Source organism: Talpa occidentalis, unplaced genomic scaffold (genome assembly GCF_014898055.3).
Source record: "Talpa occidentalis isolate TD23 unplaced genomic scaffold, MPIMG_talOcc4v2.1 talOcc4.12, whole genome shotgun sequence".
NCBI lineage: Eukaryota > Metazoa > Chordata > Mammalia > Eulipotyphla > Talpidae > Talpa > Talpa occidentalis.
In genome coordinates this window covers 5731795-5744068 of record NW_023601212.1, presented here as the reverse complement: position 1 = coordinate 5744068, position 12274 = coordinate 5731795, and the positions used below count along the sequence as shown (strand labels likewise).

Sequence of the window (12274 nt, the reverse complement as noted above, 5' to 3'; positions counted from 1 at the left end):
TCTGCCCACAGCCTTGCTGCTCCTGTGGCCCATTGGGATTGGTGGGGCGCCTTCCCACCCATGCTCACCCACCACCCCCTGTGATGAGTCCCTCCCAGCAGCCTCCCTGCCCAGCATGTAGTAGGGACATGTGAGCCACAGATTTAGACTCTAGTATGATGTTGCACTTTCCCTACCCTAGTGAACATGCCTGGCAGGATCACAGAGGTCACAGTGGAAAGTGCAGTGACACCATTGGTGTACTTGTGCCAGGGCTGTGGGCGTGCTGCACAAGTGCCTTGTCCAGTATGCCTCGTGTGAACGAATGAACTACCTATCCCCCGCGCCTGCCCCATGTGCGGGCAGCCCGGGGAAGCCCATGGGTCGAGCCCCAACTTCCATGGCTACCTGCAAGATCAGCTGTGGAAAGGGTCCCTTATGATCGCACTGGCCCTGGTCAAGCGCTGCCCACCACTGGGGGCGGGTGCCGTCTGGTCTTACCAACAGTGCAGCGGGGCCTCTGTGCCCGAGGCACATGCAGAGAGGCCCGGAGTGCCGAGTGAGGTGGAACCTGCCATGTGCCCACCTCACTGCCCCTTTTCTTCACTTGGACACAAACTCATCAGCCTGAGCTGGGCCAACGGCCGTCCATGCCCAGAAGCTCACTGATCGGTGGTGACACGGGCACCGAGGAGCCTGCCAGACACCAGAGTAACCTTCCCTCCAGTGAATCTGATTGTCTAAGTCTCTTGGAGGAAGTGGGGAGGGTCCGGTACGGAGGAAGCTGCCAGCAGGATGTGCCCCTCCAAACTCCTTGAGTGCTGTGCTTCTCGGGAAGTGCTTCCGGCACCTGGCACATTGCAAATGGGAAAACCTGGTCTAGAAGTTTCCATCTAGGATCTTGTCATGTCTTGGGAATGGGCTGAGTTATTTTGAGAGAGAGAGAGTCTGGCAAAGAAAGCCGATATCTTTGCTGCCTTTTTTTTAAAAAAGATTTATTTTTAGTTATTTATGCATACAAGAACCGGGGTACAGGCCAGAGGTCCAGGTGTGAAAGGATTCACCAGAGACAGAGTGGGGAGCAGAACAGGCGGGTTTACTGAGAGACAGTGCTGAGGGGAGCGGCGAGTGAGACAGGTCTGCTGTGCCATGTGGGTCGCTCCCTGGCCCGGGATTGAACTCAGATTGATAGCGCTGAGACTTTAACCCTGTGCCACCAGGGAGGCTCTCTGCTGCCTTTTTAAAAAGTTGTTGGGCTCAGGGAACTTGGCTCAGAGATTACACCCCCAGCCCCACTGTCTAGCAAAGAAGTCGGATCAGCTATGCACTGCCCCCACTTCAACAGTTTCGGTCTTTCTGGGACCCCCACACCCCCCCAAGGGCCTCTTCATCCTCCTGGGAAGCAGGGTGGAGGAGCCAGGGCTCAAGTTAGCTGCTTGATCTGGGGCCATGGGGCAGGGGTTGTGCTCTGGCCATGGCTCCCTCCATTTCTAAAGAGGGCCAAGAAGCACCCTGTGTCTCCGGGTTTTGGGGGTGGGGCCGTGGGTGGGACGGTGACTGTGGTTTGGAGGTCAGGGGCTGTGACCCTGGGGCCAGGTGTACTGGGTTCCAGGCCCAGCCCTGCCACTTCTCTCTGTGCCGCCTGACTCCTGAGTGCCTTTCCAGGCCCAGGCGGGGCTTTTCAGGCGCCACTTCTCAAGGCTTCTCCGAAGGTTCAGCCCAAAGGTGGGTGTCTGAATGGGGCCCAGGGGGCCTCACTTTACACACCTGGGAAAGGTGGCCTTGGCCCTCGGACACCTCCTGGCTCAGTGTCGCGGGGAACTCAGTGTCCTCGGGGAGAGGACGCCGGCCCGACTCAGGGCCTCGGCTGCTCCTGCCTCCTGGCGCCGTCGGACCGAGCGCTCACCAGGAGGAGCCTGGAACAGCCTCCAGGGCAGGAGCCGCGAACTTGATCTTTTAAATGCCTGGGCTTAAGCATTAGAAGGAAAGGGAGAAAAAACTGCAATTAAGCCACGACGTCCCAATCAGTTTGCAAGCACTTCCCGAGCTCGGCGCGGAGCGGAGGCGCGGCCCTCCACGCGCGGGGCCGGGGGCGTCTTCGGGCGCCAGCCCCCCCCACCCGCCCGGCCCCTCACCCGCTCGCCGCCTCCAAGCTCGCGGCCCCCACGCCCCCCCATGACCCGCCGGCTCGGTCTGCGGCCCCAGGGCGCGCCCGCGCGCTCCGGGCGCCCCGGTGCCGTCCGCGACCGCCCGGCGCCCCTGCCCGGCTCGCGCACCCGCCGCCTGCGCGCCCGGCTCGGGCCCCGGGACCCCGGCCGCCCCGCGCGCGACGCCCCACCCCGCACCCCGGCGTCACGGGCGGGGCGGGGGCAGAGTCCACCCCTCCCCGCGCGCCGCCCGCGCCGCCCCGCCCCGCCCCGCCGCTCCCCGGCCGGTCCCCGCTCCCCGCCCGGCCCCGCGCGGCGGCCATGTGACCCGCCGCCGGCGGACGCGACGGGAGGCGCGGGGGTCGCCGAGCATGGAGCGGAGGTGGGTCTTCGTGCTGCTCGACGTGCTGTGCGTGCTGGTCGGTAAGAGCCTCGCGGGCGGCGCGCGGCCGTGCGGGGGCGCCTCCCGGCCCGCGCCCCCGGCCCCCCGGGTGGGCGGGGCGGTGGGGGGAGCCTGCGCCTCCACCCCAGGGCCCGGGAAGGGCTCCCCGCCGCAGACCCGCCTCCGCGCCCCTGCCCGCGCGCTCCCTCCCGCCTCAGTTTCCCCCGCGGCCGGCGGGGGCGGGCGCGGGGCGCGCGGCGGGGCGGGGGCCGCGGGCCCGGGTGGGCGCGGGGAGCCGCGGCGGGGGGCTGCGCGCCTCCCGGCTCCGCCCCGCCGGGCCGCGGCGGTGATTCACCCGGGCGGTGGCCGGACTGGGGCGCGTCGGGGGTGGGGGCGCGGCGTGGGGCACCGCCAGGTGGACTTGCGCGCCCCACTCCGGCACCGGCGTCTCCAGCGGGCGAGGGAGGGCCGAGCCCCGGCCCGGAGCACCGCCGCGTGGGGGGCCCGGAGCCCCGCGGGCGCGGGGAGCGCCGGGGCAGCCCTGCCCCTCGGACCTGAGCGGCGCGGAGAGAAAGGCTGGGCCCGAGGCGCGGTGAACCGGGGCCTCCGGGCTACGCGGACCAAACCTGTCCGGCGAGTTTGCTGGTCAGACTGGGGGAGGGGGCACCCAGAAGTCCCCTCCCGCCGCTTCCCTGGGGTCCGGAAACAAAGACCGAGTGTTTGCTCTGGGGCTGCGCGGACAGCGGCCGCGGGATTGCACCCTGGGCGCGGGGCGGGCCCTCGGGCCTGCGACACCCCCTCCCCACGTCTGGTTTCTGCTCCTCCTGTGGGATCGAGGAGACCGCGGGACAGGGGTCGGCCCTGGTGGACTGCAGAGGCCGGGCCCTTTGCTCATGTCGCAGACAGGCCCTTTGGGTGGGCCAGGTCACGGCAAGAAGTCCCCAGAGGATGTCTGCCGGCCGTCGGCCCTCCTGGGCACGCATATAATTTAAGTATTTGTGTGGCATTTAGTGTGTGTCGGGCACGAAGGGACTGCAAATAATTAAACCTTTAATTCTAAGCAATGTGTGCTGTCATGATCCCCAATTTCAGCCCGGAGGGGTTCAGCTGCCTGCTGGAGTCACACAGCAGTGGGTAGCAAAGCTGAGATCGGGTGGTGTGGTGCTGCTGTGTGTGCCAGCCAGGCCCTCCTGGTCTAGGCATACCGCGCTCACTCCCTTCTAGAATATACGAACAGTTCAGTTTTAGGTGGTGAGAAGGGTCCTGGGAGGAATTTGAGGCCAGGGGCCCTGGAGGTGTCTGCCTGGGACATTTGAAACTGAGCCCCAGAGGGAGGGAAGGGCCCCCAGTCGGGTGCTTTGAGCTCTGCTTTCCAAATCCCAGAAAATAGAAACCCGTTCCACTGGGGGTGGAGCTGGGGGTCTCCTGTGGCAGGGTTTGGAGCTGGGGGACAAGAGTTGAGAGACTGACCTGAGGCCCAGTTGGCCTTCGCAGGCTGCAGACCTGCTTTCTGTCTTCTAGCCTCCCTCCCTCCCGACCCTTGCCAACTCTGGGGTGGCCTCCGAGCCTGTGAGTACGGGCCCCACACTCTGCTGCAAACCCTCGGGTGCCTCCTGCTATGGCACCTTCGCCCTCTTGTTGGGCTCTTAGGAGGAGACCCACCCCTGGGCCTTTGGACTGACTCTTACCCCCGCCTGGCACACCTGCCAGCCCTCCCCAGAGCTTCTGCGTCTACTCCAGGCCCTCTTCTCAGTGGCCTCCCCGGGCCCCTCCTGAGAGCTGCTCCAGGCCTCATGTTCCTGCCTCTACGCTTGTTTCCTCGTTATTCTTCCTCTGCAGCCTCTGACCAGCTCTGGGAGGCCCACCTCGGTTTTCTTCATGGAGTCTGTCCCCAGACTCATCATTGAAGGTGTTTCACAGTGTCCCGAGTCCCAGGCCTCGAATATGGCCTGTGGTGGGGGCAGGGACCATGCCCTCCTCTCCTCGGGTACTCGGAGTGCCCCAGCTTTGCACCTGTCTCCTGCCTCGCAGGGGCAAAGGGCACGCTGCCTGGGGTTGCCTCTGGTCCGATCCTGTGGAGGGGGCTCCGCAGGGCCTTGGGAGCCCAGGGCCTCAGCCACGCCTTTCCTGAATCAGCCGTGACTTGGCTCCTGGATGGCTCTTTAGGCTGAGCGCCGCAGACTCAGGGCTAAGTCCTGTCTTGGTCGCCGCGTGGCTGGCGCAGGGACATGCTGGCATTGCAGCGCCTCCTCTGCTGCGCTGTGTCCCCGAACTCTCAGGCCAGCCCTTGCGTGACTAGCACCGTCGTCCCTTCTTGTAACGGATAGTTATCAAATACTCGCCTTGACCAGCACACTCCAGGAGCGAGCCTAGAACACAGCAGGCGCCCTGGGCGCTCGCGGATGCAAGGGTTGGGGGTACCGCATGTGGTTGCAGACGCACGCACAGGGGCGGGAGATGCGGAGAGTGGAAGTTTCCTTCCAGGAGGGTGACTGCAAGGTGGGTCGGGTGGAGCCGAGACTAGATGAAATCAGAGGCGGTTTGGGCCAAGAAGCACATGTGCAAAGGTCATGGGTGTGTGCTGGTTGGCTTCAAAGGGAAGTGCCGGGGTGTGGGGGGGCTGGCTGATGGGTCTGGGGAGGAGTTTGATGTTCATCTGCAGGTGATGGGGGCTGTGAGGGGATTTTCAGAGGGGACTTACCATGGGAAGAGTTGTTGTGTGGGGTGGAGGTCGGGGACCTGGGGGAGGCCGAGGCAGGTGTCCAAGCACCTGATGAAAGTTGGTCTGTGGGGCCCTGGGCTTGGCTGGTGGGAACACGTGACTCCTGGACTCCTTTCCCATCCAGCCGCTCTGCCCTTCATCATCCTGACGCTCGTGAATGCCCCGTACAAGCGAGGGTTCTACTGTAGAGATGACTCCATCCGGTACCCCTACCGTCCAGACACCATCACCAATGGGCTCATGGCCGGGGTCACCAGCACAGCCATCATCATCCTTGTAAGGCGGGGGAGGGGGGCGCCTTGGAGGATGGGGGTGGGGATGGGGCCCCTGGAGGGCCAAGTTCTGCCCTAGAAGGAATAAAGGGGATCTGGTGGGGTGGGGGTGGAGGCACAGCCCTGCCCGAGAGCTCTGTGTCCTCAGCGAGGCCAGGAATCTGAAACTCCCTTCCAAAGGCTAGAGCAAGACCCGGGGAGCCAGTGGGGCTGGGGGAGGCCCCTCAGTTGCTGCTCCAGCTTGGCCTTTGGTCTCTTGGTTCTTCCCTTTTTAGGTCTCCACGGGGGAGGCCTACCTGGTGTATACTGACCGCCTCTACTCCCGCTCCAAGTTCAACAACTACGTGGCCGCCATCTACAAGGTGCTGGGGACCTTCTTATTCGGGGCTGCCGTGAGCCAGTCGCTGACAGACCTGGCCAAGTACATGATTGGCCGCCTGCGGCCCAGCTTCCTGGCCGTGTGTGACCCTGACTGGAGCCGCATCAACTGCTCGTTCTACGTGCAGGTAGATACGGTGTGCAGGGGCAAGCCTGCTGACGTCACTGAGGCCAGGTAGGTGTGAGAAGCAGTCTTAGGACAGAGGCCTCAAGCCTGGGGCAGGGCTTCGGGCAGGGCTGGGGAAGGGCCCTCAGGTGTTGGGTGTGAGGAACGTGGTGTCCTGTGGAGAAGCACAAAGGGGCTCCTTGTTGGAAAGAAGATGAGGTGGGAGTGAGACCCAGAGACACCATGGGCCTGGGTCCTTCGGCCTGAGGGGAAGTGGGGCCGGTTGACCTTCGGAGCACAGCAGCCACTGTCAGAGGGGGTGACCTCTCTCCCCTGAACAGCAGGCCTCTCTCGTGCTTCTTGCTCTGTCTTCTCACTGTCTCCACTATTAAGCATATTAAACTTTTATTTAATTGACATTTTTCTTCTCCTTTTTAAAATAATGAGATGAAATTCCCTTGGCATAAAATTTACTATACCAGCCATCTTAATCTGTATTATCGTTGCTTTTTAGTACATTCAAAATGGCATCCTGGGGCCTCCCTGGTTGCGCAGGCAGTTGAGCACAGCACTGTGAAGCTGTCCTCAGCCTCTGCAGCGTGGGTTCGATCCGGGCCGGCCAGGGAGGTACCCACATGGGGCGGCGGACCTTGCCTGTCTCGCCCGCTGCTCCCCTCAGCAGTGTATTTCATCAGTCTGCCTGTTCTGCTCCCCACTCTGTCTCTGGTGAATCCTCTTACCCTCCCGCACATCTGGCCTGTACCCCGGTTCTTGTATAAATAAATAAATCTTAAAAAAAAAAGGGCCATCCTCACTGTCTTCCCGCCATCCTCACTGTCTTCCCCTCGCCCATTAGCTGTCATTCTCCCCGCTCTGCTCTCCGGCTGTCTCTGGATTTGCCCGTGTGGACATTTCATACAAATGGAATTATGCACTCTGGCCTTTCCAGCTTGGCTTTAATGTTTCAGAGTTCTCCTATGTTGTAGCTCCTGTCAGTTTTGCCTCATGGATTTTGGTTGCTGTTGTTAGGTGCAAATCTTTTTATTTGTTACATCTTCGTGATGAGTCTTATCACCATGTAGTGTCCTTTGTTTCTCCTAACAATTCTCGTCTTGATGTCTGTTGTCAGCTAGTTCGACCTCTTTTGTTTTCGACACATCTTTTTCTGTTTTTCAATTTTTTCATTACTGCCTTTTCTGTTTAATTGATGTTTATATGCAAAAACTTTATGATCACCTCCCTCCTTAATGATGTTATTGTCATAAATTATGTCTTTATCCATTGTATGCTCATATCAGATTTATGTGTGGTTGTTTTAAGCATGTAGGGAAAAAACAGGAATTCCAAACCTAAAGTACATGAATACTGATGTCTCTATTATATAATTACCTTTATCCTTGGTTTCTATGTCTTTGTGAAATTTGAATTACTGTGTATCATACTTCATTTTTCCTTGAAAGACTCCCTTTAGCATTTCTATAAGGCAGTTGTCCTAGCAGTGAATCCTCGTTAGTTTTTGTTTGTCTGAGAAGGACTAATTTTCTCCTTTATTTTTAGAGGATGCTTGCCATCCTCCAAATTCTTGGTTGATCTCTCTCTCTCTCAGTGCTCTGAATATGCCATCCCACGGCCTTCTGATTCCCATGGTTTCTGATAAGATTGAGGCTTTTTGGACACAATGAGTACCTTTTCTCACTGCTTTCAAGATTTCCTCTGACTTTGAATTTGGGATGTTTGCTTGTGCACCTTTTTAGTTTATCCTATTTGGACTTCATTGGGCTTCTTGGATGTGTAGAATTTCTATTTGGTTCTTTTTAATAAGTTAATATCCTTGTTAAAATTCTCTATTTAGTGAGGCATGGTTCTCACGGCCTCTTAGCTCTTTGAATGGTGGATTAAAAGTTTTGCAAGTCTAGTAGTTTTCTCCCTTCTGTTTTGGCTTCCTCTCCCCATTCCTTGTGATTTTTTTGTTGAAAACCCGGCCCCTTGGAATGTCATAATGTTGCAACTCTGGAAGTCAACTTCTGTTGCTCATGTTTGCTGTAGTTGTCATGAGTTGGTGGTTTAGTCACTTTTCATCACTCGTTTTTGTAAAGTCTCTATTCATCATCATGTGTGGCCGTGAAATTCTGTCCTGTTAGCTGGGTGCTAAGGCAGTGACCAGAGATCTGCCTTGAAACCTGGAAAACATGATCTCTGAGAGCTTGTAGCCACATTCCTTGTGCCGTGCAGGCTTCCCTTGCGGAGCCAGGGCTGGTGCCTTCGCCCTCCCTGCCCGTCTGCATCACAAGCAGCGAGCGCGCACATGGTCCTGGCCTCGACACTCCGGCCTTTCTCTCGCGAGTATCTGGGCCCCGACCTGTCCACCAGGCCGGGTGCTGAGTGTGTTTGTCTCAAGCAGCAGCAGTGCAACTGGTCCACTTGCGGGCCGCCTCTTAGAATGAAATAAAGACGAGTCCTTTCACCCAGGACTCTAGGGAGGCCATCAGAGTTCTTGCCCATGAGGACTCTGTACACCTTGCCGCCGACCGTCGGGTCTAGACTCTTCTTGCCCGTTTTTTCCCTCGCTCTTATGGAGCGTGGTGGACCTGCTCAGCTGTTTTCTCTCTTGTTCGTTGATGCGCTAAAACTCGAATTTATGTAAAAAGAAAATGTGAAACTTGCAGTTGCCACAGATGGGAAGTAATGCTGAAAAGAAACGTAGTGAGAACAAAACCGCGGTGCCCGCTGCTTGCCAGGCGCCGTGGTCCGCCCTGGCCCCTGAGCACGGGCAGGGCCTGCAGCGTCTTGTGGGTGAGGAGTCGAAGACCGCAGCTCCGGCCTGGGATTTCCTGTTGCTCCCTGAGAAAAGCGAGAAGGGAATGCTGGGCTTGTCTGGCGCCCGCCCGGCTTCCCGGCCAAGTCCTCCCGCGGGGTCCCAGCTGGGAACGCGGGGCTGAGACACGAGCGTGCGGGGCCCTGGCTCCCTCGCACACGCGTGGCCCCTGAAACCTGTTGCCCTCCCTGCCCCAGGCTGTCCTTCTACTCGGGACACTCCTCCTTCGGCATGTACTGCATGGTGTTCTTGGCGGTGAGTCTGGCCCCGCGTGACTTGCTGTCTGGGAAACAGCGGCCAAGTTACCGCCCTCAGGGGCCTCCGTTTCTCACCTGTCAGGGGCGGTCGGGAGGGGATGGTGGGTGGGCACCCTGGGTCTCCCTCTGCGATGTGTTCCTGGCCTCTGCTGCCGCCCTTGGGGTGGGCACCGGGTGCCGGGCGGCTGCGGGGCTGACGGCCCCCTCTGGCCCCAGCTGTATGTGCAGGCGCGCCTCTGCTGCAAGTGGGCACGGCTGCTGCGGCCCACGGTGCAGTTCTTCCTGGTGGCCTTTGCTCTCTACGTGGGCTACACGCGCGTGTCTGACCACAAGCACCACTGGAGCGATGTCCTCGTCGGCCTCCTGCAGGGGGCGCTGGTGGCCGTCCTCACTGTGAGCTCCTGGCCCCACCCCGCCGCCCCACTCGGGGATGCCCCCCTTGTCCTGGGACTCTGCTCCTTCCTCCCCCCTCCTCAGGACCCTCATCCTCCCGGTTCTGCTTTCCCATCCCCTACCCCATCATCCTTTCCCTCCCTCCCTCCCCCTTCCCTACCCCTCCGCCCCCCAGTGAGCCTCCTCTCTGCCCACCTCTAGGTCCGGTATATCTCTGACTTCTTCAAACCCCGGCCCGACCAGCACGGCCTGGAGGGGAACCACCCGGAGCAGAAGCCCCGCCTGTCACAGTCGCTGACCCCGAGCGAGGCTGACCACAACCACTATGGATACCAGTCGTCCTCCTCCTGAGGCCGCTGCCTGGTCAGCGACCCCACGGTGCCCGGCTTGGGATGGTGTTTGGGCTCTGCGCAGGTTCCAGGTCCCTCCTGGCTGGCACCTGGAGTGGGTCCTGCACACCCCACTTCCTGCACTGGGCCAGGGTCTGGAGGTACCTGGGGTAGCCCTAACATGGAGAGTCCCGGTCCTCATAGCTCCCCGAGTGCCACCTTTGGACGTTGTTTTTGTAAAATGTCCCGTATGTGTGGATTTCTAGTAAAGTGCAGTGTTTGCTGACGCGTGTGGTGCCTGTGTTCATCGTGGGGGTGCCCACGGCACCGGGGCGTCCCTGTTGGGCTCAGGTGAGCTTGACCGGGTCAAGCCGCGATGCCTGGAACTGCTCTGACAGTGTCTGCAAGGGGGGCGCCATCGGAAGCCTCTTTGCCCAGAGCCAGGGGAAGGGCCAGGTGGATCTGAGTAAAAGGTTTCTGTGTCGTGTGACCCTGATGTGGCAGGACACTGAGGAGTGGAGAAAGTGTCTTCATGGCTCCTTCCTCCCATGACAGGAGGCCTCTGAAGGCTCCGATGGAAGTGATGGGCAGAGGGCCCAGCAAGGGCAAGGAAATTGCCAGAGGCTGGAGTCCTTGCATGTGACCCCTCAACAGGACCCCTGGAGTGACCCGGCTCACACCCCCCCACCCCCACCCCTGCAGCCTCCTCCTGGCCTGGGAAGGCTGACTTAGCTGAAGGTCCCCTGTGCAGGGCCAAGACCAGACTGAAGGGCCTGTGAGCCTGTGGCCTAAAGGTCTGCTCAGGCGCACCAGCTGCTCCCTCTTTTAAAGAAGAAGACAGTCAGCATTGTTGCCACGGCGTGTAAGAGAGCGCCAGCTCCTTTCCCACGAGTCACCTGTGACGCTGGGAGGACGCGCCTTCCATCCCTGGTCCAGAGACAGCCTGGGTAAAAGAACTGGCCAGCTGGTGGGATGAGTTGCCCCAGTCCTGCTTGAGCAGGTCGGCCAAGCCGTGGATTGGAGCGCCCTGTGTGAACAATTCAGCCACCAGCCCAACCATGAAGCTCCATGATGGATTGAAAGCGTTAGATTCTCTTTTTTTTAATGTTTATCCCCCAAATGCTCAGTATTGAGTTGTTTTTTTTTTTTTTAAGATTTATTTATTTATGCATACAAGAGGTGCAGGGGGTGAGAGGATTCACCAGAGACAAAGTGGGGAGCAGAACAGGTGGACCCACTGAAATCCACTGCTGAGGGGAGCAGCGGGGAGACAGGAGAGGTCTCTTGCGCCATGTGGGTAGCTCCCTAGCCAGGGATCGAACTCGTGCTGCAGTGGCTGCAGACAGCTTCATAGGTTGTGTCTTAATCCCCTGTGCCACTAGGGAGGCCTGAGAGCATTAGATTCTGACCAAAGATCAGTTTCCTGGAGGGAGAAAGCCGAGCCGTTGAATGTAACCCACCTGCGCGTGCCCCACGCAGCCCAGAGCAAGCTGTGGGGCTGCCCCCTCCTCCCGCCTCCTGGACATCCCCTTGCAAGGTCTCCTCCTAACCCCCTTGGGGGAGCCAGGTCCCGCTCTCCTTTCCCCAACCGGCTCCCTCGCGCACGTGTCCCGGATAAAGCCTTGCCTGGTCCAGCTGCATCTGGAGACCGCGGGGAGTCCTTTCCCTGGGTGGTGCACCCCCCACCCCGTTCGCTCTGTAGCTGTCCTCGGCGGGTTCTCTCAGTGGGGGTCTGGACCAAATGAGAGAAACCGTGGAGGTGGGTGCGCGGAGGACAAGTATATCCCGTGACGTGACCAGCAAAACCTGTGCTCGAAAGACGCCGTGTCCTAGAGGCGTCTCTGGGCGGGAGCCTTCAGGTGTTGGCATTGTAGGGGTTCAGATGACGGGGTTCAGTGTGTGGAGTTCCTGGGCCCCTCTGAGAAAGAATTCACCAGACTCGGAGAGTGTATCCGGGAGAGGACGAGGAGAAAGCCGCGGGCACGGGCCCGGGCAGGTGGCCTTGGAGAAAAGAGCTGCGTTCGGCCGGAGCAGGGGGTGCTCGCTGATGAAATCGTTGAGCAGGCCGTTGGCCCTCTGTGACTGCTAGCCCTCCCTGACCCCACCTTAGATTGCTGGAAACATCCACAGTAGGATTCAGGTTAAGATGCCTGAGTCATCCGTACCCCGCCCCTGGTGTTTCTCCTCGTGACATTTTCCACCCTAAGTTTCTCTACTCTCGGCTCCCTCGGGCATCTCCGGTCCTTGCCGTCGCCCAGGAAGGTCTGTGAAACTTCCCTCCAGGAAACAGGAAAGGCTGTCGTTGGCAGGGTTCTTATCTCACCGAGGTCTTCATCGTCAAGAAGTTGGTACAAGGCGAGCTGGGCATGCTGACCTGTGCCAAGAGGGAGACCTTCTTAGCTCTCGCCTCCATGCGCCCCCAGGGAGATGCTGTGCAGCCTTAGGACAGGATTAGAAAACTATTTTCTGATAGAGAATGAGTCCGAGGAAATTG

At 59.7% G+C, this 12274-nt stretch overlaps 1 protein-coding gene across 2 annotated transcripts; it reads left to right on the top strand.

Annotated features, from left to right (window-relative positions):
* The first annotated feature begins 2455 nt into the window (after nucleotides 1–2455).
* On the top strand, nucleotides 2456–10061 carry PLPP2 (phospholipid phosphatase 2). Of its 2 annotated transcripts, none has more exons than XM_037504870.2 (6): nucleotides 2456–2508; nucleotides 5355–5506; nucleotides 5778–6055; nucleotides 8999–9056; nucleotides 9275–9451; nucleotides 9653–10061. In XM_037504870.2, exons 2-6 carry the CDS (start codon nucleotides 5471–5473, stop codon nucleotides 9800–9802), a joined length of 699 nt encoding a protein of 232 aa, XP_037360767.1. In that variant the 5' UTR covers nucleotides 2456–2508; nucleotides 5355–5470; the 3' UTR covers nucleotides 9803–10061. The 2 variants fall into 2 exon arrangements, with proteins under 2 accessions (XP_037360767.1, XP_037360766.1); XM_037504869.2 differs by having other exon boundaries at nucleotides 2468–2549.
* Nucleotides 10062–12274: the final 2213 nt, after the last annotated feature.

What these genes read in the sequence shown, in the direction of transcription:
- PLPP2 (XM_037504869.2), top strand. Translation starts at nt 2,498, where the DNA reads ATGGAGCGGAGGTGGGTCTTCGTGCTGCTCGACGTGCTGTGCGTGCTG. An exon ending in GCACAGCCATCATCATCCTT is followed by an intron (nt 5,507 to 5,777) that starts GTAAGGCGGGGG and finishes TTCCCTTTTTAG; the next exon opens with GTCTCCACGGGGGAGGCCTA. An exon ending in GCTGACGTCACTGAGGCCAG is followed by an intron (nt 6,056 to 8,998) that starts GTAGGTGTGAGA and finishes TCCCTGCCCCAG; the next exon opens with GCTGTCCTTCTACTCGGGAC.